This window comes from Oryctolagus cuniculus, chromosome 20 (assembly GCF_964237555.1).
Source record: "Oryctolagus cuniculus chromosome 20, mOryCun1.1, whole genome shotgun sequence".
NCBI lineage: Eukaryota > Metazoa > Chordata > Mammalia > Lagomorpha > Leporidae > Oryctolagus > Oryctolagus cuniculus.
Window position 1 is genome coordinate 37,700,495 of NC_091451.1, and position 23,833 is coordinate 37,724,327.

The 23,833-nt window shown below is 54.3% G+C and overlaps 1 protein-coding gene across 1 annotated transcript in view; it reads left to right on the forward strand.

Moving 5' to 3' along the window:
- The window catches only part of RIN3 (Ras and Rab interactor 3), a 117,401-nt gene that overhangs the window by 14,064 nt on the left and 79,504 nt on the right, over positions 1–23,833 (forward strand). Inside the window, exon 2 of the mRNA XM_051826438.2 lies at positions 22,986–23,202. Coding sequence (XP_051682398.2) covers positions 22,986–23,202 — 217 coding nt within the window. The remainder of the gene's footprint in view (positions 1–22,985; positions 23,203–23,833) is intronic.

Sequence of the window (23,833 nt, forward strand, 5' to 3'; positions counted from 1 at the left end):
GCCGCTCCGCCGTGGGCCTCCCCCTGTCCCTGCCCCGCTGCTCTCGCCAGCACTGTTGCTCTGCAGGAAGTCCTGCGGCCTGCGGGTCACATCCGCCCCCTCCTCCCCTGGGACGCGGACCCTCCCAGCCCTCCGCACCCCGTGTGCTTTGCCCAGGGATTCTCGCCGCCTCGCTGCTCCTGCGAGTCAGCCTGTGCGGAACCGGTCCCTTCCCCTCCGGGGACAAGCACCGTCCTTCCGCCTCGTGTGCCATGTCGCGTGTTTGTGGGGCTTGCCTTTAACCCCGTGTCACAGGCGGCTCTCGGGAAGACCTTGGCCGTCATTCGGGACGCGGACGGTAGACCCGGCCAGGCTTGCTCCCCCAGCTCTGCCTCTTGCTAAGTCTGCAGCCTTCGTGAGCTGCTTAGCTTCTCTGGGTCTTAGTACCGTCCTCTGTGAGACGGCAGTGGTAGCCAGAGCCGCCTTGTCTGGAAAGACTGACTTAGAATGCCCAGAGCGGGGCGAGCCGTGCGTGGCACACACAAAGCACCAGGGAACAGGATCATCCACTGTTGAGTAGGGGCTGCCTTCCCAGGACTCGGAAATATCCACACAGAAGGAGTTGTGCAATGAAAATCTCCATCCTTCGTCTAGAGACAGAACAAGACAGAGAATTCCTACTCTCTCGTCCGCCCCCCCCCCCCCATCTTCTCCGAGTGGCCAGAGCTGGGCCAGAGCCGGAGCCAGGAGCCAGGAACTCAGTCTCAGTCCAGGCGTTCCCTGTGGGTGGCAGGACCCCGCCTCCCAGGTGCTCCAGTGCGGCATGCGGCTGTTTTAAGTGGCGTCTTCACCGCCAGGCCACGTCTGTCCCCTTCCGGTCTCAGCTGCACCAGTCGTTAGATTCCCGTGTCTTCTCCCAGAGTCTCAGTGCAAATCCACGTTCCTATTCTTTTCCTACCCAGCATGGGAGCAGAATAGACCTGCTGCTCTGTGCTTGGCTTCGGTCTCCTCCCCACCTGGCCTGGAAGCCCTTCTGCGTGTGTCTGCAGAGTGCTTCCTCGTTTTGACAGGTGTGTAGTACTCCGTTTATTGGCCTGGTCCCTTGTTTGTGGCGTCTGGTCCACGGTCAGGGCCAAGTCCACACTTCCTGGATGATTGAACGGATGCCGCTAACACTGAGTCTTTGCTGTGTGCGGGGCGCCCCTCTGGGCCGTGTCTCCTAGCCCCATAGCAGTGGTGCTCACCTTGCCCACTGTCAGTGTCTGTGCCTTGAGGCAGAGAGAGGTTTCCTCACTGCGAAGGCTCCCGAGCTGGAATTCCACCCCAAATGCCTGGCTCCGTGCTTAAGCCCAGGACACTCAGCCCTGGTCCTCACCGCTGGTCTGATTGCACAGTGCCGGAGTTAGAATCGGTGCCGTCCTGGGAGAGCCAGGCCTCCGTGACAGTGGACAGCCCTGCCCAGGACTGGCGGCAGCGGGGGGAGGTGGAGGAACCTAGCTCAGGGCCCCGGGGGCTGAGGGTGTCCAGGGCTCTCAAGAGCCGAGTTCAGAGTGAAACGGAACAGCTGGCCCTGGAGGCCGTGGACCCGAGGACAGAGAGCTGTGCATCACAGTCAGCGTGTGTCTCAGCAGGGGGGCAGGGCTGCACCGTGGCCCATGGAGGGGCAGTGCGGGCAGTGGGCGCCTGGCTGGAGCAGCAGGTGGCCTGCAGCACACAGACACTGCGAGTTCGAAGGCCTTTGACCCGCCCAGCCCCTTGATGTGGGCTGTGCCTTGGGGGCTGAAGCAGCCTGACCTGCTGTCTACACTTCCGGCGGCCGGAAGGCCCGCCTGGGCGGACTTCCCGTCTGAGAGGCCGCGGGCAGGGCCTGCAGAGCCTGGCCCAGGTTCCCCCGCGCTTCTGCCCGGGGGTCGGGGGCTTCCGCCTCACCCCGGCCCCGTCTCCTCGGTCAGCCTTCTGCTCACCTGTGAGAGGAGAGGCCAGGGAACTCACTGGGCTTCGTGAGCTCCCCCATCCCCGGAGCCGGGCTGGAGGCACTCAGGGCGGGTTTGCGCGTTGCACGTGCAGGAGCAGCTCTGATTCCGAATGGGGCGGCCTCGCTGCTTCCGTCCCCACTGGAACCCCGGCCTGCAGCCCCGAAGCCTGGGCTGGAGGAAGAACGAGGCAGCCGCCATGGCTCGGCCTCACGCGCTTCTAGGAAAAGGAGCTGGTAGACAGGAAGCCACAGAGGAGCTGGGACTGGGGCAAGGCCAGCCTGGTGTGGGAGAGGAGCCTGTTAAGGGGCCCCTAGCCAGGGGTCGGGGAATCGCAGAATCATGGACTTCACGGAGCTGGCAGCTTAGCATCTGATGTGTTCACACAGCCCAGCGGCCACCGTCATCCCGTGCGGAGCCCGTGGCAGACATGACTAGCAGAGCCCCGTGTTCTGTCTTAGTGGAGCCTTCCCGAGGCAGCCCAGGCGTCTGCCGCCCATCAGCGGGGCATCACAGGAACCCAGGATCTGGTAGGGCAGCGTCCATCCCACAGCCCCTTGTTGCCTCCCTTTGTTCCCACAACACGACCCTCCCCCAGCATCCACGGTGGTCTTCCCGAAGCACTGTGCAGCCGCAGACAAGCTGATGGCGTCCTAGGCCGTATGCACAGGGCGAGGGGTTCTCGATGGGAGGAGGAGGTAGTTACGCCCCCTTCTGGGCAGTGCAGCCCCACACACACACCGGGACAGGTCTCCCCTGCGGAGACAGAGGGGGTGCTCTGCAGGAGATGCAGTGTACGCAAGAGGAGAACCCAGGAAGAGGGGCTCCGCTCAGCTGACTCCGCGGGGCTGCAGGAACTGCTCCGGCCGCCGTAACTGGAGGTCCACGTGCCGAGGGAGGGAGTGGGATTCCTACCTCACAGCCCACTGTAAGAACTGCAGCTAGGCCGGCGCCGCAGCTCACTAGGCTAATCCTCCGCCTGCGGCGCCGGCACACCGGGTTCTAGTCCCGGTCGGGGCGCCAGATTCTGTCCCGGTTGCCCCTCTTCCAGGCCAGCTCTCTGCTGTGGCCAGGGAGTGCAGTGGAGGATGGCCCAAGTGCTTGGGCCCTGCACCCCATGGGAGACCAGGAGAAGCACCTGGCTCCTGCCTTCGGATCAGCACGGCAGCTGCAGCGGCCATTGGAGAGGGAACCAACGGAAAAGGAAGACCTTTCTGTCTCTCTCTCTCACTGTCCACTCTGCCTGTCAAAAAAAAAAAAAAGAGAGAGAGAGAGAAGTGCAGCTATACAACTCTCAGAAGAAAAAAAGGGTACGTTTTCATGCTCTCTCAGGTTAGGTAACACACAGGACACCGACACCAAAACCACAAGCTACGAAAGAACGAAGAGGCAGACCGGGCTTCAGCAAGAGGAGCACTGTTTATGTTGCAAAAGATACCGTGGAGACAAGCCCGGCTCTGTTCTCAGTCCCAGCTTCCTGCTCAGGCAGACCTGGCAGGAGCAGAGGTGGCTCAAGGACTCGGGCCCCTGCCCCCAGGTGGGAGACTGGATTCAGTCCTGCCTCCTAGCTGGGGCCCAGCCCTGTTTTGACCAGTGTGGCCTTTGGAGACTGAACCAGTGGACAGGAGCTGTCTCTGTCTCTGTCTCTCTGTGGCCCCGTCTCTCTTCCTCTTAAGTAGTTATACTTTAAAAGAGACAATAGCAGGAACTGGGGAGGCTGTGGAAAATTAGAACGCCGTGTACTGCCCGTGGGACTGCAGGGTGGCGTGGCCACGCAGGAAACCGCCGAGCAGGTCCTCAAAATGCTCAACACGGGTGACCCTATGATCCGGCAGCTGCCCTGCTTGATGGCTGCACACATTCCACGCAGAATGTGCACCTGAGTGTTAACAGCTGTCTGTGGAGACAGCCGCAATGCTTGTCATCTGAGGATGGCCGAGCGCCCTGTGGTGTGTCCACGCTGTGCTGTAGTATTTGCAAAAAAGAAGTGAGTGACTGATGTGGACGTACCGGTCTCTTCTACCAGCGGCCAGCACGTGGACCGGCCCTGATGAAAACGTGGTGCCAAGTGACAGAAGCCAATCATAAAACAGCACATGCGTGGGGCCGGTGCTGTGTCGTACCGGGTAAAGCTGCCGCCTGCAGTGCCGGCATCCTATATGGGTGCTGGTTCTAGTCCCGGATGCTCCACTTCTGATCCAGCTCTCTGCTGTGGCCTGGGATAGCACTAGAAGATGGCCCAAGTCCTTGGGCCCCTGCACCTGAGTAGAAGGACCAGGAGGAAGCTCCTGGCTCCTGGCTTTGGATCAGCGCAGCTCCGGCCATTGCAGCCATCTGGGGAGTGAGCCAGCGGATGGAAGACCTCTCTCTGTCTCTGTCTCTCTGCCTTTCAAATAAAATAAATTTTAAAAAAGTACACGCTGCATGATTTCATTGGGATTGGTTGTGTTGAAAACTGGTAAATTGAGACGTTCACATGCTGTTAACACACAGAGCACGCGCTGTGCACCTTGTGGGAGCCAGGAGAGGTGTGTGTCCCGCAGCCAGCTCAGGGCTGGTCCTGGGGCAAGCAGGTGGTGCCCGGGGCCTCTGGGAAGCTGGGGGAGAGCAGAGGGCTCTGCGGGGGAGAGGGGAGGTGACGTGTGCTGGTGTCATCGCCTGGTTGGCAGAGTCGTCCCCTGCAACGCGTAGAAGCAGCAGCCGGGGAGAAACTTGAGGGAACAGGTTTCGTCTCGGTCGAAAGCGAGAATTGCTCGTTGGAGCAGGTTGCCCAGGGGCAAGGGGAGCGCTTGTCGATACAGGTCTTCAACTGGAGGCCACCGGGATGCGAGAGGGGCAGTACAGTGGGGACCGCACTGTTAGGGGATTATTTTTTTATTTCCTAGACAGAGACGTACAGTTGATTCAGTGGCCAGGGGTGGGCTGGATCCAGGAGCCGGGAGCTCAACCCCGCTCTCCCAGGTGGGCGGCGGGAGCCCTGAGCCGTCACTGCCACCTCCCAGGGTGCGCAGCAGCAGGAAGCTGGAGTCCGGAGCTGGAGCTGGGAGCCACAGCCAGGTCCTGTGACGTGGGCTGTGGGTGTCTTACCCCGAGTGCTGGATGCCCGTCCCTGGGGGGAGCACTTGGGGTGGAGCACAGCTTTGGTTGAAGTGTGGTGCTGCACTCAGACAAGCCTCGTGTCCAGGGATGCTGGGAGCCGCTGTTAGCGCCCGGAGAGCGTGGCGCCACCGTGGTGGGAGCGTTCGCACCTGGGACGCGGGCAGTCTTACCCATCAGGCTTTTGCTTTGTGTTGATTGGTTGATTTATAGTGATTGATTGTCCTAGACAGGTGCTTTCTTAGCACATCACTGATCCAAACCGAGTACCCCGACAGGTCCCAATCCCCCTCCCCCTGCGCTGGGAAACCCTTCCCCGCTCTGCCCCAGAGTCTAATCCAGCTGCAGGTCCCCCACCCCCCGACCTCCGCGGTCTCGCTGGGGAGCTGCCACTTGTCCCCAGTCACCTGCAGGTTCTTCAGTTACACTGAGCTGTTTCCTCCTCATATGACCTTGGAGGTGGGGCACGTAGTCTCCCTGTTTTATGGACCAGGAAGCAGGCCAGAGAGGTGGAGCAGCTCACTGGGATCCCAGGCCGGCCTGACCCTCTGTGCAGCACAGCCAGGCCTCGCAGCGGAAGTTGGCCCGCAGCGCCTGCCTGCAGTGACCTTGGCCTGCAGTCAGGAAGTTCAGGGTACGATGGCCCTGGCCCAGGTCTGTGGCTGCCCCAGGGGAGAGAAATGGCCGTGCTGACCTGTGGCAGTTGTCAGAGGAGGTCCCTGAATGTGCCTGGGGGCTTGATGATTTGGATGCCACGGCTCCATCCCCAGGGCTGGCACCATCCTGGTGACCGGCTAACACGGGCCTTGGTTTAGAAGGCCAAGAACACAGCTGGCCATGGGCAGTTGCACTGGCAGGCAGCAGGGTCAGCCCTAGGTGCTGGACACCACGCCCCTCACCACACCTCAGCTGTCACATGCTCTGGGACGTGGCAGGAAGGGGTGTCGTGTGCTTGTGCGTGCGTGCATGTGGGCCTTTTGTTTTATTTTTAATTAGGCATATTAATCATGGAGAAGTCTAGAGAAAGACATAGCAACGCCCCAGGCAGCTGTGATTCAGCTTGGTTGAATTCCATCATTTTGCCTGAGGTCTCTCTCTCTCTGTCTCTCCCTCCCTCTCCCTCCCTCTCTCCCTATACCTCTCTTCCTCCCTCTCTCTCTCTCCCTCCCTCCTTCCCTCCCTCTCTCCCCCTCCCTCCCTCTCTCTCTCCCTCCCTCTCTCTCCCTCCCCCTCTCTCTCTCCCTCTCCCTCCCTCTCCCTCCTTTTCCTTCTCCCTCTCTCTCTCCCTCCCTCTCCCTCCCTCTCCCCCCTCTCCCTCCCTCTCCCTCTCCCTCTCTGCATCCACCCCCCTCTCTCCCTCTCTCTCTCTGTCTCTATCTCTCTCTGTCTCCCTCTCTCTCTCCGTGTCTCTCTCTGTGTCTCTGTCTCTCTCTGTGTCTCTGTCTCTCCCTCCCTCCCTCTCTCTCTCCCTCTCTCTCTCTCCCTCCCTCCTTCTCTCTCTGTCTCTCTGTCTCTCCCTCCCTCCCTCTCTCTCTCCCTCTCTCTCTCACTCTCCCTCCCTCCTTCTCTCTCTGTCTCTCTGTCTCTCCCTCCCTCCCTCTCTCTCTCTCTCCCTCCCTCCCTCTCTCTCTCCCTCCCTCCCTCTCTCTCTCTTCCTCCCTCCCTCTCTCTATCTCCCTCCCTCTCTCTCTAACAATCGAGTGCTTGCAGAGCTGATTGGACGCTCCTCATGTTCTCCCTCACCCCAGGGCTGGCCTTCACCTTGAATCTGTGTGTGTGTAGACCCACAAACAAGACACACAACTGTTGTGTATGCTTTTACGCTTTACGGAAATGTTTTCTTCTTCCGGTAATTTGCTTGTTGCACTTGACGTGTGAGGGTTTTTGGTCGTCTGATTGTAAAGCTTTGACCTTTCTCCTTGGCCGTGACTTTGGCCTCCCGGGAAAGCTGCAGGAGCAGCAGGAGGTGTTCCGGGTTGGTGTCACCTTCCCCAGATCCCCTGGTTAGGACCTTTCCCACTGGCTTGTTTTCCTCTCTCTGAACCGAGGGGGAGGGAGGTGCAGGTGTCGTGTCTGCCACGTGCTGCGGGGGCGTCCCTGGAACACAGGACATCCTCTTACATAACCTCAGCACAAGGCATGGATCAGGAAGTTAACATTCGGGCAGCAAGCAGGATTTGGGGATTTCTGCCTTTGACTGGTCATGTGATAGATAGACCGGGGTGGACTGAGCCCCAACTTTTGTATCTGTTCTCGTCTGGCTGGATGCTGGTCTCCCCGTTTTCTCCTTGTAAGCACCGCAGCCACAGCTGTCGTTACCGCCTCCTTACGTGCCCAGGGTCCTGGGGGTGGCTGCTGACACGGGGGCTTCGGCGTCACACTGCTTAGATTTGCCAGCTTGTCATCCCAGCAGGTGCAGTGTGTCATTCCCAGGTGCTCTGCCCTCCTGGAGCTCCGGGCGTTGCAGGCTGCTGGGTGGTGGGTTCTCACCAACCTCCAGCCGTTTCTCCTGTCGCAGCCACCACAGGTGGGAGCAGCGGGTGTGAGCAAGGCTTGCTGGGGAGAATGAGTGGGTCACTGTCCCCACAGCGGCAGGTGTTCCTGGGGGGTCACAACCTGCAGCCAGAAGCGTGAGCTGTTTGAAGTATTTCCAGTTCTGCTGTACAGAGGAGAAAAATGGCTTTTTTAAAAAAAATTTAACGATTTATTTATTTTGTTGAAACTCAGAGTTACAGAGAAAAAGAGAGAGCGAGATCAATCGATCGATCCTCATTGTTGGTTCACTCCCCAAATGGCCAGGCTGGGCCAGGCTAAAGCCAGGAGCCATGGGCTTCTTCCAGGTCCCCTACATGGGTAGCAGGGACCCAAGGGCCTGGGCCATTTTCTGCTGCTTTTCCCAGACCACTAGCAGGAAGCCAGATCGGAAGTGGAGCAGCTGGGACATGAACCAGCGCCCATACGGGATGCCAGCATTGCAGGCAGCAGCTTTATCCACTACACCACAATGTCAGCCCTTGCTTTTTTTTTTGTAAAATTTATTTATTTACTTGAGAAGCAGAGAGAGGGAGAGGGGAAGGGAGAGAGACAGAGAGATAGAGAGCGTCCATCCTCTGGTTCTCCCCCCAATGCCCAGCTGAGCCTGGGCTGAAGCCAGGACCTGAAAACTGCATCCAGGTCTCCCACGTAGGAGCAGGGATCCCCCAACTTGCTCCCTCGCTGCTGCACCCCCGCCCCCGCCCGGGTGTGCGTTAGCAGGAAGCTGAGTCAGCAGCCAGGGCCGGTAATTGAACCCAACACCGTGATGTGGGACCCAGGTGTCTTAATCAGCGTCTTGGCCACTGGGCCAGATGCTCTCCCCAAGGAAGCTGTTTATTGAAACGATTTTTAATCATATAAGTCATGCATGGTTCCTACAAACACTTGAGACACCCCTGTACTTCTCAGAAATAACTATCTTTAACCTCTGACTTGGGCTTCTGGAAATGACTCCATTGTGGATTTATGTGCCCCTGTGTGTGGTGGATAACAAACACTGGATATCCTTTCTTGGTGGGTGCTACAAAGATACACGAACATGGGAGGTTTAAAAACCCTTCCGCGAGCTGGGCCAGCCGGTGAGGAGCACAGGCTCTGCAGGCAGACTGCCTGGGTGGGACCCCAGCCCGGCGCTGGTGGCTGTGTGCCTCGCGGAGTGGTTTCACCCTCAGCACCTTCGGTTTTTCACGGGACTTCCAGGTGCGGGTTAGGTGTGTTCACTTCCTGGGACTGCAGGTGCGAGCCGCCACGAACGCACACCCGTGGGAACATAGTTCCCGCAGGTCTGGGGGTCAGAAGTCCAAAACCAAGGAGCCCGCAGAGTCCGGTCCTCCTCGAGCCTCTGGGCGGGGGCTCAGGGGCGGGGGGCTGGGAGGAGATCCGGGCCCTGCCTCTGTCTCAGCTCCTAGTGACGGCCATCGGCCCATGGCATTGCGGAGGGTGGGGTGCGAAGCTCCGCTGTCTGCCTCCGCCTTCCCGCGGCTGCCGCTGGAAGCGGGAATCCAGAGTGGAGCCGGGACTGCGATACGGGATGCAGCACCCAAGTGGTGACGTCACCACTGTGCCAAGCCCCACCCACCCCTTCCTCTTGTTGGAGCTGGGGGCACTGGCCTGCTGTCAGGGTTGGGGTGCAGGGATGTAGGCCTCTTCCAGGCCCTCCCTTCCACTGCCTGCTCCCTTCGAGTCTGGACGCGTCTGTAGGAGCGGCCTCACTTCTCACCAGGAGGCTGTACTGGAACTGTCTCAGCCACTTCCCTGGGCCGACACAGGCGCCCAAAGCTGCACCCCTCAACCTGGGAAACTGCTGTGCCTTCCAGACAGTCAGCATCCCACAGGGGCCCCGCACCCCAGGACCTGCCCCCTTGGGCTGCCTCTGCACCCCAGAGTGGAGCTTCCCTCTTCCACTCCCCCTGCCTTAATAGACCTGTGATGGGGACACAGGCACCAAGCCCAGGCTCACTTCCTCCAGGGTGTGGGGGAGAAATTCCCAGAGCACCTGGGTTGCTGAGTAGGAGTGTGGCACCTGCAGCCTGGGGTGCGGGTGGACCTGTGTGCCCGGCTGCGTGCACCTGTTGGGGCAGCCTGGTGTCCAGACAGCCAGGCCCGTGGGAATGGAAGGCAGCTGGCACTGAGCAGAGCCCTCGGCTCCGAGCCCCACGTGCGGAGGGAAAACTGATCGTGGAAGACTCTGTCTCTGGTGAAGCTGTTCTGGGTCTGAGAGTCATTATTCTGCGTGAACAGCACCATTAATGACCTGAGTCTCCTGCTGCCATGTTTGTGGGGCCCTCGGTGGAGCTGGCACTTGGGTGGTGAGAAGGAGGACATGGGTGCCAGGGCCGCCAGCTCTGCCAACAGATGCCGGGTCGGATGCAGTACGGGTGCAGGATGGCCCCGGCAGTGGGGGCTGGGGTGCCCGGGCTGGGTGATGACAGTAATCACAGCTGTGGAACAAAGTAGACTCGTGCCCAGCACCGGGCACCTCCACCTGCGCCTTCTGCCCAGCCCAGTCCTTGGTAGGGACGTTGTCACAGCTCCAGCGACAGGGGCAGTGCCTGCTCCCTCACCCTTCTTGGCATGGTCAGAGCAGGTGCCACGTCACTCAGTCCCCTACAGGCTGTGACGTTTTGTGACCTAGTGTAAGGTCCAGACCTCGCCAACCTCAGCTGCTCCTTCTCTAACTTCTAGACCTGGATCAAGACATTTGACCTTGAGGACCCTGCCTCTGCCACCCCACTGCCCAGAGGGCCCCGGCAAACTACAGGTCCTGGGGGGCGGGAGGGGGTCCTTTGTGGCGTCTACACTGGCCACCAAGAGGGAAAGGAGGACCTCACAAGGGTTGGGCACTTCCTGGAAGGCAGTATCTCGAGAGCTTTGGCCTCTGCAGTGTGTGAGCCTGGGGGCCAGGCTGACCTTGGGCGCTCAGTGCTGCCCGGTGTCAGGGTGGCCCCGGGTTTTACGCGTCTTTGCAGCGGCGTGAGCTGGGCCAAGTGTAAAAGGGCTTCTCCCCCGGGTTCTGTCTCTGCCAAGAAAGTTGTGTGTTCTTGGCAGCTGCGTCTTGCTCACATCAGGCCGTGTGGTTCCCAGGCACTTGAGCTTGGAGGTCACCGCGGGGGCCAGATGCTGGCTTGGGCATGAGATGAGTAACACACAACTCTGTACCCCAGTCTCTGCAGCCGAAGGTGCTCAGCCCTCAAGTCAAGGCTGCGGCACGGGGACGGGGTCCCGGCAGGAAGAGGGCAGGAGGCGAAGCCCGACTGGAGAAGCGCTGGCAGCAGCTCGTAGCTGACACTTGCTGCTTGTGTGCCAGGAACTGTGACGGACTTGACGGCTCTGAATCCTCACGGTAGCCATAGTAAGCAGAGACAAGCACTTATTTTTCACAGGCGGTGAAGCTGAAGCCCAGAGAGGTAACGCAATTGGCCAGAGGTCACACAGCATCTGTACAGGTTTATAAAGGACTGCTGTGTCTTCTCCCAAAGCAGTGGCTCCACGGTGGCATGGCCTAAGGCACGAGCGTTCTGAATCTCTTCCGTCCTCCCTGGCATGCGACGCTGTCAGTCTAATTTTAGCCAAGAAAATTGTAGTGGTTGTGCCGTGGTATCCTGTGGCTCTCATTTGCATTTCCCTAATGGCTGATGGCGTGGGGTACCTTCTCACCTGCTGATCGGCCATTCTCTAATCCTTTGCCCAGGCTTTGTTGCTGCTGGACCTGTGTGCTGTAGTCTAGCGGGCAGCAGTGTGGAACGCTGATGCAGTCTGATTTTCCTGTTCTCTGGATATTTTTGCTTTGCTATTGGAGAGAATCTTGGGAGGACCAAGCAGAGACGCCACTTAGCTGCAAGAGGATGGAGTAGTTTGCCCAGGAGCAGGGTACGGAAGGGCAGGCTTGGGGGCAACAGCCACACACGTTAGGGGCGGCCTGCATCCTCTAGGCACGGGGATCCATCGACGGTTTTAGGGCAGAAAAGACGTGGTCCCAAGACAGAGATGGCCCAGCCCCAGTGATGCTGGCCCCCGGCGGTTTTCACGTGGTCACCCTGAGAACCACTCCCTGGCGCCTCCGGAGGGCAGACAGGACTGCCGGGCGGGGAGCGACGTTCTCACTGTGGATTTTGTCTGGAACTCTCTCCGTGGGCCCAGAGGCCACCAGATCCCAGCAGATCCCACGGACCCACTTCTCCTTGCGCAGGAACCAGTGGGCTGCAATAGACAGAGCTCGCCAGAAGCCTGGCCCCAGGGAAGTTGCTGGTGCAAGTGGGTTTACAACCAGAGCCCCCAGTGCCTCCACAATCCTCATAGGCCCCCACCCTTGTCACTGCAGCCCCCCCTTGAAGTTCCCCCACCTCTGAACAGGAACTCAAGGCTTCAGAGTTCACTCTACCCTCTGCCCGGAAGTCTCGTCCCGTCTCCGATACCTGCGTCCAAGTGTTTACTCCATAGTGCCCGTTTCAGTGGGGACTTCCTGGCCTCCCGGTGTGAAGACGAAGCCCTCCCTGCCCCCTGCCCCCTGTCCCCTGCCCCCTGCCCCAGCCTCTTCCTCTGCCCCCTTGGCCATGCCACCACCAGCACACACAGATCGCCCATTTGCCTCGCTTACTGCCTGTCTCCTCCTAGGAAGGAAAAGCCAGCAAGGCTTGGGTTATTTTTCCTTCTTTACTGTTTTGTCCCCTGCTCTACCCTGTGCCTGGCACAGCAGGCGACCCTGGAAGACCCTCAGGCATGGGAGGCAATGCCCCTCCCCCCAGCCCCTCTGTTTGATGGGCTCTGGTTTCACAGGAGAAAATGAGGAGGGGTCAGGGTCCACCTTCGGCATCCCAGCCAATGGCAGAGGCTTCCGGTCTACCCTCTCCCACCGCCCATTCTACAGATGAGCACACGGAGACCTTGAGTGGGAGAGGACTGGGCCCAGATCTCAGCCAGCCAGTGGAGAGAGGAGACGGGAGCGGCTTTGCTCACTGCCAGCTCTGAGTCCACCCGGGCCCCTGGGGCAGGTCTAGGGGCAAGCGAGGAAGCTGAAGGGTGGGTACCAAGGCTTCAGGTGCCAGGAGACATCTTTGTGCCTTCAGGTGGGGCTGGAGGGAGCTGGCGGCCCGCTGCGCTGCTTTCCTGGGTGAATCCACTTGAACTTCTCCGGGGTTGACTGATGCGGGGCCTGGGTGGGGTTATGGCAGTGTCCACTGGGCTGCTCAGCCTGGAGCTGCAAATGAGGCTGTCCAGCCCCAGTTCTGTAGCCTGTGGACTGCCTGGGGGCTGTCCATCAACCCCTCCTGCTGCACCCCAGGAGTCTCGCCACACACTTCCCAGGCCCAGGACACGTCCCTTGACGTTCAAGGGAGCTGGCCTTTTTTTTTTTTTTTTTTTTTTTTTGACAGGCAGAGTTAGACAGAGAGAGAGAGAGAGACAGAGAGAAAGGTCTCCTTTCCATTGGTTCACCCCCTAAATGGCCACCATGGCCGGCGCACTGCGCAGATCCGATGGCAGGAGCCAGGCACTTCCTCCTGGTCTTCCATGGGGTGCAGGGCCCAAGCACCTGGGCCATCCTCCACTGCACTCCCGGGCCACAGCAGAGAGCTGGACTGGAAGAGGGGCAACTGGGACAGAATCCGGCTCCCCGACCGGGACTAGAACCCAGGGTGCCGGCGCCACAGGCGGAGGATTAGCCTAGTGAGCCGCGGCGCCGGCCGGGAGCTGGCTCTTTTCTCCAGAATGGGCTGTAGCGTGAGGACCCAGGAGGGGACATTCACCCACAGCATTCTGGAGAGCCAGGGTACCCTGGAGGATCCAGGACAAGACAGGAAAGGAGAGAAATTTTCCCCCAGAAACCTTTTATTTAAGGAATACAAACTTCATGCCTTTCACAATCATAGTGATTCTTCCCAACGTACTCGCCCTCCCACCCTCGCTCCCACCCCTCCCCCTCCTCCCTCTCCTATTACGATTCTTATTTTTTATTAACATCTATTTTCAATTAACTTTATACACATATGATTAACTGTATACTAAGTAAAGAGTTTGGTTGGTGCCGCGGCTCACTGGGCTAGTCCTCCGCCTGCAGCACCGGCACACCTGGTTCTAGTCCTGGTTGGGGCAACTGGATTCTGTCCCTGTTGCTCCTCTTCCAGTGCAGCTCTCTGCTGTGGCCAGGGAGTGCAGTGGAGGATGGCCCAGGTGCTTGGGCCCTGCACCCCATGGGAGACCAGGAGGAGGCACCTGACTCCTGGCTTCAGATTGGTGCAGTGTACCGGCCGTAGCGGCCATTTAGGGGGTGAACCAACGTAAGGAAGACCTTTCTCTCTGTCTCTCTCATTCACTAACTCTGCCTGTCAAAAAAAAAAGTTTAACAAATTGTATGAAAAAAAAAAAAACTGTTCCTCAACAGTCAAGACAAGGGCTGTTCAAAGTCATTGCATCTCAATGTGTCAGTTTTCTTTTAGGAGCGCTGTTAGTTACCACAGTTCAGGGAAAACAAGGTGTTTGTTCCTTTGGGACTGGATTATTTCACTAAGTATGATGTTTTCCAGTTTCACCCATTTTATTGCAAATGACAGGATTTCATTTTTTTTAAAAGCTGTGTAGTATTCCATGGTGTACATATCCCGTAATTTCTTTATCCAGTCTTAAGTTGAAGGACGTTTGGGTTGATTCCATATCTTAGCTATTGTGCACTGAGCTGCAGTAAACATGGGGGCACAGATAACTCTTTTATTTGCTGATTTCTTTTCCCTTGGGTAAATTCCCAGGAGTAGGAGGGCTGGGTCATACAGTAGGTCTACATTCAGATTTCTGAGGTATATCCATACTGTCTTCCCAAGTGGCTGTACCAGTTTACATTCCCACTAACAGTGGATTAGGGCACCTTTTCCCCCACGTTCTTGCCAGCATTTGTTGTTTGTTGATTTCTGTATGAAAGCCATTCTGACAGGGGTGAGCTGAAACCTCACTGTGGTTTTGATTTGCATTTCCCTGACAGCTAGTGATCCTGAGCATTTTTTCATGTGTCTGTCAGCCATTTGGATTTCCTCTTTCGAAAATGTCTAAGTCCTTTGCCCATTTCTTACCTGGGTTGTTTCTTTTATTGTTGTTGAGTTTCTTGATCTCCTTATATATTCTGGTTGTTAATACTTTATCAGTTGCATGGTTGTACGTAATTTCTCCCATTCTGTCAGTTGCCAATTCATTTTGCTGATTATTTCTTTTGCAGTACAGAAGCTTCTCAATGTGATGTAATCCCATTTGTCAATTTTGGCTTTGATTGCCTGTGCCTCTGTGGTCTCTTCCAAGAACTCTTTGCCTATGCCAATGTCTTGGAGTCTTTCCCCAATGTTCTCTAAGAATTTGATGGTATTGGGTCATAGATTTAGGTCTTTAATCCATGTTGAGTAGAGTTTTGTGTAAGGTGTGAGGTAGGGGTCTTGCTTCATACTTCTGCATGTGGAGATCCGGTTTTCCCAGCACCATTTGTTGAAGAGAGTGTGGTTGATCCAGGGATTGATTTCAGCTCCTTTGTCGAAGGTAAGTTGGCTATAGGTGCATGGGTTGATTTCTGATGTTTCTGTTCTGTTCCATTGGTCTATCTATCTGTTCTGTACCAGTACCAGGCTGTTTTGATTATAACTGCCCTGTAGCATGTCTTGAAATCTGGAATTGTGATGCCTCTGGCTATATCTGAGAAGAATGTCTTTGGTATTTTGATTGGCATTGCATTGAATCTGTAAATTGCCTTTGGTAGTATGGACATTTTGATGATATTGATTCTTCCAATCCACGAACATGGAAGACTTTTTCATTTTTTGTGTGTCTTCTTCTATTTCTTTCTTTAATGTTTTATAATTCTTACCATAGAGATCTTTGACATCCTCGGTTAAATTTATTTCAAATTATTTGGGGTTTTTTTTTTTGGTAGCTATTGTGAATGGGATTGATCTTAGAAGTTCTTTCTCAGCAGTGGCATTGTCTATGTATACAAAGCCTATTGATTTTTGTGTATTGATTTTATATCTTGCCACTTTACCAAATTCTTCTATGAGTTCCAGTAGTCTCTTAGTGTAGTGTTTTGGGCCCCCTATATACAGAATCATGTCATCTGCAAATAGGGATAGTTTGACTTCTTCCCTCCCAATTTGTATCCCTTTGATTTCTTTTTCTTGTGTAATGGCTCTGCCTAAAACTTCAGGACTATATTGAATAGCAGTGGTGAGAGTGGGCATCCTTATCTGGTTCTGGATCTTAGTGGGAATGCTTCCAACAGGACATTGGCCAGGAGTTTGTCATAAATTGCTTTGATTGTGCTGAGGAATGTTCCTTCTATACCCAATTTGCTTTAAGTTCTCATCATGAAAGGGTGCTATATTTTATCAAATGCTTTCTCTGCTTCTATTGAGATAATAATCATATGGTTTTTGTTCTTCAGTCTGTTAATGTGGTATCACATTGATTGATTTGTGAACATTAAACCATCCCTGCATACCTGGGATAAATCTCACTTGGTCCAGGTGAATGATCTTTCTGATGTGTTATTGAATTCAATTGGCTAGTATTTTGTGGAAGATTTTTGCATCTATGTTCATCAGGGAAATTGATCTGTAGTTCTCTTTCTCTGTTGTATCTTTATTTTAGGTTTAGGAATTAAGATGATGCTGGCTTCATAGAAGGAGTTTGGGAAGATTCCCTCCCTTTCAATTGTTTTTGAATAGCTTGAGAAGAATTGGAATTAGTTCTTCTTTAAATGTCTGGTAGAATTCAGCAGTGAAGCCATCCAGTCCTGGGGTTTTCTCTCTCTCTCAAAAGATTTATTTATTTATTTATTTGAAAAGCAGAGTTACAAAGAGGCAGAGGCAGAGACAGAGAGAGAGGTTTTCCATCCACTGGGTCGTTCTCCAGATGGCTGTTGGAAGTGGAGCAGCCAGCACTTGAACCAACGCCCATATGGAATGCAGGCACTGCAGATGGCAGCTTTACCTGCTACGTCACAGCACCAGGCCCTTGGGGTTTTCTTTCTTGGGAGAGTCTTTATTACTGATTCAATTTCTCTCTTGGTTATGAGTCTGTTTAGGTTTTCTGTGTCTTCATGGTTCAATTTAGATAGATTGTATGTGTTCAGGAATGGATCCACCTCTTACAGCTTTCTCAGTTTGTTGGCATACAACTCTCTGTGGTAATTTCTTATGATTCTTTTTATTTCTGTGGTGTTTGTTGTTATATTTCCTTTTTCATCTCTAATTTTATTGATTTGGGTCTTTTCTGCTTTTTTTGTTTAGTTGTGCCAATGGTGTGTCAATTTTGTTTATTTTTTCAAAATACCAGTTCTTCATTTCACTGATCTCTTGTATTTTTTGTTTAGGTTTTATTTATTTATTTATTTATTTATTTTTGGACAGGCAGAGTGGACAGTGATAGAGAGAGAGAGACAGAGAGAAAGGTCTTCCTTTGCCGTTGGTTCACCCTCCAATGGCCACCGCGGCCGGCGCGCTGCGGCCGGCGCACCGCGCCGATCCAGTGGCAGGAGCCAGGAGCCAGGTGCTTTTTCCTGGTCTCCCATGGGGTGCAGGGCCCAAGCACCTGGGCCATCCTCCACTGCACTCCCGGGCCACAGCAGAGGGCTGGCCTGGAAGAGGGGCAACCGGGACAGAATCCGGCGCCCCGACCGGGACTAGAACCCGGTGTGCCGGTGCCGCTAGGCGGAGGATTAGCCTAGTGAGCCGCGGCGCCGGCTGTTTTTGTTTTTTTGACAGGCAGAGTGGACAGTGAGAGAGAGAGAGACAGAGAGAAAGGTCTTCCTTTGCCGTTGGTTCACCCTCCAATGGCCGCCGCGGCCGGCGCACCACGCTGATCCGATGGCAGGAGCCAGGAGCCAGGTGCTTTTCCTGGTCTCCCATGGGGTGCAGGGCCCAAGCACTTGGGCCATCCTCCACTGCCCTCCCGGGCCACAGCAGAGGGCTGGCCTGGAAGAGGGGCAACCAGGACAGAATCCGGCGCCCCGACTGGGACTAGAACCCAGTGTGCCGGCGCCGCTAGGCGGAGGATTAGCCTAGTGAGCCGCGGCGCCGGCCTTTGTTTAGGTTTTGTTTATTTCTTTTCTCCTACTAGTTTTGGGTTTGGTTTGCTATTGTTTTTTTGGGTCCTTGAGATGCATTGATAACTCGTTTATTTGATACCTTTCCAATTTCTTGATGTAGACACCAACTGTTATAAACTTTCCTCTTAATACTGCTTCTCCTGTGTCCCATAAGTTTTGATATGATGTATTGTTATCTTCATTTTTCAAAAAATTTTTGATTTCTCTTTTGATTTCTTCAGTGACTCACTGTTCATTCATGAGCATGTTGTTTAGTCTCCGTGTGTTTGCGTATGTTTTAGAGATTCTTTAGTTGTTGATTTCCAGCTTCATTCTGTTGTGGTCCGAGATGATTTTGATTTTTTTGAATTTGCTGAGACTTGTTTTATGGCCTAGAATGTGGTCTATCCTAGAGAACATTCCATGCACTGGTGAGAAGAATGTGTATTCTGCAACTGTAGGGTGAAAAGTTCTGTAGATATCTGTTAGGTCCATTTGGTCTACAGTGTCGATTAACTCTGTTGTTTCCTTATTGATTTTCTGTCTGGTTGATCTGTCCATTTCTGAAAGTGGGGTATTGATGTCCCCTATTGCTATTGTATCGGAGTCTGTGTCTCCCTTTAAAACCCTTAACATTTCTTTTAAATAGCCCAGTGTCCTATAATTAGGTGCTTATGCATTGATCATAGTCATATCTTCCTGTTGAATTGATCCCTTAATATTACTTGGTGCCCTTTTTGTCTCTTTTAATAGTTTTTGTGTTAAAGTCTATTTTGTCTGATATTTGGATGGCTACACCAGCTCATTTTTTGTTTCTATTGGCACGGAATATTTTTTCAATCCTTTCACTTTCAGTCTGCATGCATCTTTGTTGGTGAGATGTGTTTCTTTTAGGCAGCAAATAGGTCTTTTTTCCATTCAGCCAGTCTGTATCTTTTAAGTGGAAAGTTGAGACCATTTATGTTCAGAGTGACTACTGATAAGTAATGACTTGGCCCTGCCATTTCCCATAAATATTCCTATTGTTTACTTTGGATTTCCCTTTACTTTTACTGGGAGATTTTTTGCCTTCACCTTCTTTCACAGTGATGACTGTGTTTCTGTGTGTAGCCCATCTTTAAGCATCTTTTGTAAAGCTGGGTGAGTGGTGACAAATTCTTTCAATTTCTGTTTGTTATGGAAGGTCTTTATTTCACCTTCATTCACAAATGAGAGCTTTGCAGGGTACAGTATTTTTTTCTCTCAAGACTTGGAGAATATCTCACCATTCTCTCCTAGCCTGTAGGGTTTCTGATGAGAAGTCAGCTGTGAGTCTAATTGGAGAGCCTCTGAGAGTAACTGGCATTTCTCTCGTACACACTTTAGAATCTTTTCTTTATGTTTTACTGTGGAGAGTTTGATTACAGTGTGTCATGGTGAAGATCGTTTCTGGTCATGCTGATTAGGAGTTCTGTGTGCTTCCTGTACTTGGACATCCCTTTCTCCAAATTAGGGACGTTTTCTGTAATTATTTCACTAAAAAGGCCTTCTAATCCGCTCTGTCTTTCCATGCCTTCAGGAACTCCTAAGACCTGTATGTTGGGTTGTTTGATAGTATTCCACAGATCGCCAACACTGTTTTTAGTTTTCTAATTTCTTCTTTTTTTATTTTTATTTTTTTCTCTGACTGTAGAATTTCCAGAGATTTATCTTCTAACTCGAATACTCTTCTGCCTCACTGAGTCTATTGTTAAGGCTTTTCACTGCGTTTTTTATTTGTTCTATTAAATTCTTTATTTCCAAAAATTAATTTTGATTTCTCTTTAAAATCTTAATTTCTTTTTTTTATTATTATTTTTTTGACAGGCAGAGTGGACAGTGAGAGAGAGAGACAGAGAGAAAGGTCTTCCTTTGCCGTTGGTTCACCCTCCAATGGCCGCCGTGGCCGGCGCGCTGCGGCTGGCGCACCGCGCTGATCCAATGGCAGGAGCCAGGAGCCAGGTGCTTTTCCTGGTCTCCCATGGGGTGCAGGGCCCAAGCACCTGGGCCATCCTCCACTGCACTCCCTGGCCACAGCAGAGAGCTGGCCTGGAAGAGGGGCAACCGGGACAGAATCCGGCGCCCCGACCGGGACTAGAACCCGGTGTGCCGGTGCCGCTAGGCGGAGGATTAGCCTAGTGAGCCGCGGCGCTGGCCTAAAATCTTAATTTCTTGGGAAAATTCTTCATTCATGTCATACACAGATTTCTTTAGTTCATAGATTTGCTTCTGATTACCTCTAAGTAATTCAATTTTTTGGCATTTCTTCATTTTCACATTCTAGTATTGAAGTGTTGTGTTCTTTTGGGGGTGCCATGTTGTCTTCCTTATTCTTGTTTCTTGAATTGCTGTGTTTATTATTCAGCATTTCTGGACATACTTGTTGGTTTTTTTTTTTTTTTCCCCTGTGATGGCTTTTATCTTTGGACTGTGCTTCTGTGGCTTAGTGGAGTGTCCACTCTTTGAGTGAATTCCCAGAGGTGTGTACTGAGTGTGGCCAGGGAGCTCCGTTCTGTGAAGGGCAAAGGGAATAGCCAAGGCGACACCCAAGTTGAGCATGGTAAATTTTTTTTTTTCCAATCAGAGGGGAGAGTTGTTCTGCTCTGTTGGTGAAGTCTCATGCTCTCCTCCTCTCCTCAGAGGAGGCCAGTGCCTAGGCTCTAGCCCCAGTGGGTACAATATTCGTCCACGCTGCCACAGGAACCACAGTCCTCGTTGTGGGCACGGGTCCCGCAGCCATGACCCTCAGCAGGGAATCAGGGAGCTCTGGGCACGTGGAGCCACCCACAGGCACCGCCCAAAGACTCAGCCACACCCTGCGCCCAGCAGGGAGCTTTAGCGCATGTTGTAGACAGCATCTTGCTGACTGTCACACATTCCTGCCCGGGACACACCTTCCTGGTCAGGTCTCTGCGAAGCCCGGAGTTTGAACAACTCGGTGCTGTGGCCGCTGAGGAATCCAGCACTTCCTGCCCCTCCCTGCCTTTTGGAAATGCTGGCCCTCACCAGGCCCTCAGCCCTGGCCTCCTTGTCAGTGGCTCCACTTCCCTGGGCCTCTGAACAGGGCATGGTCTGGCCTCACCTTCTGCTTCCTCCCAGGGCTCCTCACAACAGATGTCCAGGCACTTCTGGAAGGAGCATGAGCCCAGCTCACCACTACCCTGAGGCAACATCACAGAGGCACAGGGCACAGAGAGAGGCACCTGTCCCTTCTCCTGCACCCTGGGCACCCGGCTGTGCCAGGTGCAGGTGCTCACCCCTACAGAAGCCGTGACAGGCTCAGGTCCTGGGGTAGGAGGCAGACCGACCTCCCGGCCCTCCTAGCTCAGGGTTTGAGGCACCGAGATATTATTTCTCCTTTCCTGAAATCAAACCCAGCCTGCCAGCCTGTGTCTAAGATGGGGACGGGGCTTGGGATCCTTTAATGCCCGAGGGATGCATAGCGGGCAGTGCCCGGCCCCCAGTGCACCTGAGAGTTGGCTTTTGCCTGTCCTGGCTCTCCATCCTCCTCCCTCCCCCATCCTGATGTCAACATGTTATCAACATTGTCGTCATCCTGGGGGAGGGGAGGAATGTTGAGGGGGGAAGGGAGTCTTGAGCGGGGAGGGGGGAGGAGTATTAAGAGGGGGAGGGGCACCAAGGAACCGCCTAGAAATATTCTACATCAGCACTGACCAACAGAAATGTAATGCAAGCCGCATCGGTTATTTTAAATATTCTAATGGCCACATTGTAGCAGCAAAAAGAAACAGGTGAAAGTAATTTGAATAATGTTTTATCTAACAATGTATCTAACATATTATTTCAACATATAATCAATACAAAACGCTTCTTTAAAGATTTATGTATTCAAAAGGCAGAGTGACCGAGAGAGTGAGAAGTCTTTCATCCTCTGGTTCTCTCCCCAAATACCCACCGCAGCAGGGGCTGGGCCAGGCTGGGCCAGGTCTCCCACGTGCACGGCAGGAGCGCAAGCTCTCGGGCCATCTTCGGCGGCTTCCCAGGTGCATTAGCAGGGAGCTGGATCAGAAGCAGAGCAGCCAGGACTCAGGGTGGCACTCTGACAGGAGATGCAGTTGTCCCAAGTGGGGGCTTTACCCGCTACACCACAACGCCTGTCCTGATATTCAAATATTATTAATGAGCTATTTTTCATTCTTTCCATCATACTCTGTCTTTGAAATCCCATGTACATTTTATTTATACAATATGTCTCAATTTGGATAAGACACTTTAAAAAAAAGTATGTATTTGAAAAGCAGAAAGACAGAGAGAACTTCCATGTGCTGGTTCACTCCTCAGATGGCCACAGCAACCGGGCCTGGGCCTGGCCAAAGCCGGGAGCCGGAAACTCAGTCCAGATCTCCCACGTGGGTGGCACGGGCCAGGTCCTTGAGCCATCAGCTGCTGCCTCCCAGGGTGCACATCATCAGGAAGCTGGACTCTGAGGTAGAGCCAGGACTCAGATGCAGGCCGGCCAATGACAGAATGTGGCTGTCCCAGCGGGGAGCTTAACCACTGTGCCACACGCCCCCGACTCAGACCAGACACGTTTAAGAACTCAGGAACCACTTGTGGCTGGCTAGTGGCCATGGCATTGGAGAGCAGAGGTCTAACTGTCGCTCAGAATGGTGGTTACCCGGGTGCTCAGATCTGTAGATGTCACTGTGTGTAAATTACTCCTTAATTAGGAATCGGGCTTCGTCTTCAGGGCTCTGCGTCGTGCCAGTGTGTCTCCCATTGGTGCTCACTGCGACTCTGTGTCCATCCAGCCGGTACCGGTTCCTTCTGTGCGTGTTGCACCTGCTTTCTTTTTTCTTTCTTTCTTTCTTTTTTTTTTGACAGGCAGAGTGGACAGTGAGAGAGAGAGACAGAGAGAAAGGTCTTCCTTTTGCCGTTGGTTCACCCTTCAATGGCCGCCACGGCCGGCGCGCTGCGGCCGGCGCACCGCGCTGATCCGAAGCCAGGAGCCAGGTGCTTCTCTTGGTCTCCCATGGGGTGCAGGGCCCAAGCACTTGGGCCATCCTCCACTGCACTCCCGGGCCACAGCAGAGAGCTGGCCTGGAAGAGGGGCAACCGGGACAGAATCCAGAGCCCCGACTGGGACTAGAACCCGGTGTGCTGGCGCCGCTAGGTGGAGGATTAGCCTAGTGAGCCGTGGTGCCAGCCACACCTGCTTTCTTGTGAGCGCTTTAAGCCGAAGGCCAGGGTTTGTTCACTTTTACTTCACCAGAGGGCTCGTGGCTACACAGATGCCAAGTAACTGAGTGTGGTTGGATTTAATCCCTCTCTGGGGCTGCAGGAGCTGATGGTTCCATTCTGTGTCTCAGTCCTGTTCCAGATGTGGGCCAAGGAGAGGGCGAGGAGGAGGAGGAGGAGGAAGAGGAGGAGGGCTCGAGGCTGTCTCTGCCAGCCACCCTGAAGAACTGCTGTCCTTGTCGGGGCCTCAGCGTCCTGGAGAAGCTCATCAAGACGTGTCCTGTGTGGCTGCAGCTGGGGCTGGGCCGGGAAGAGGCTGCCAGGATCCTGCGCCAGGAGGCGGCTGGGGTGAGTTGGGGTCTTTCCATCTTCCGGTCAAGGGCGGGCAGAGCTGTGTGGAGCTCTGCGTGCTCCATGCGTGCCGGGGCTCCACGAGGATGCAGCTGCCACGAGACAGCTACCCATCTGCCTTCTGTTCTTGTGCCAACCAGCTTTTCCACCCGTGTCTTTGCAGGACTCAGCAGTGGCCTGGAGGGCCAGTTTCTGCTTTGGAGGGCAGGGAGTGGGGGCCAGCAGGCAGTCTGGGCACAGGGGTGCCTGAGAGGCAGTGCCGGTGTGGTCAGGAACACCCCCACGCTGGCCTGCTCCGACCTGGAGAGCTCAGCCGGACATCCGGGCCCTGAGCGCATCAGGACCGAGGGAAGACGGCTTTCCCCACAGTGGGGGCTGGGTGACGGAGTCCGGCTCTGCCACCAGCATCTTTGGTTTCTGAGCCTCACTTTCGTCATTTTGAAATGTGGGCCTTAATCCCACTCCCAGGAGTGCCATGCCTATGACATGGAAGATGGATGGATGGATGGATAGACAGACGCACAGATGGTAGATGCTGAGTGGGTGGATGGTAGGTAGGTAGGTACATAAGAGAGAGAGAGAGAGAGAGAGAGAGAGAGAGAGGTGGGAGTGGGCACCAGCGGGGCCG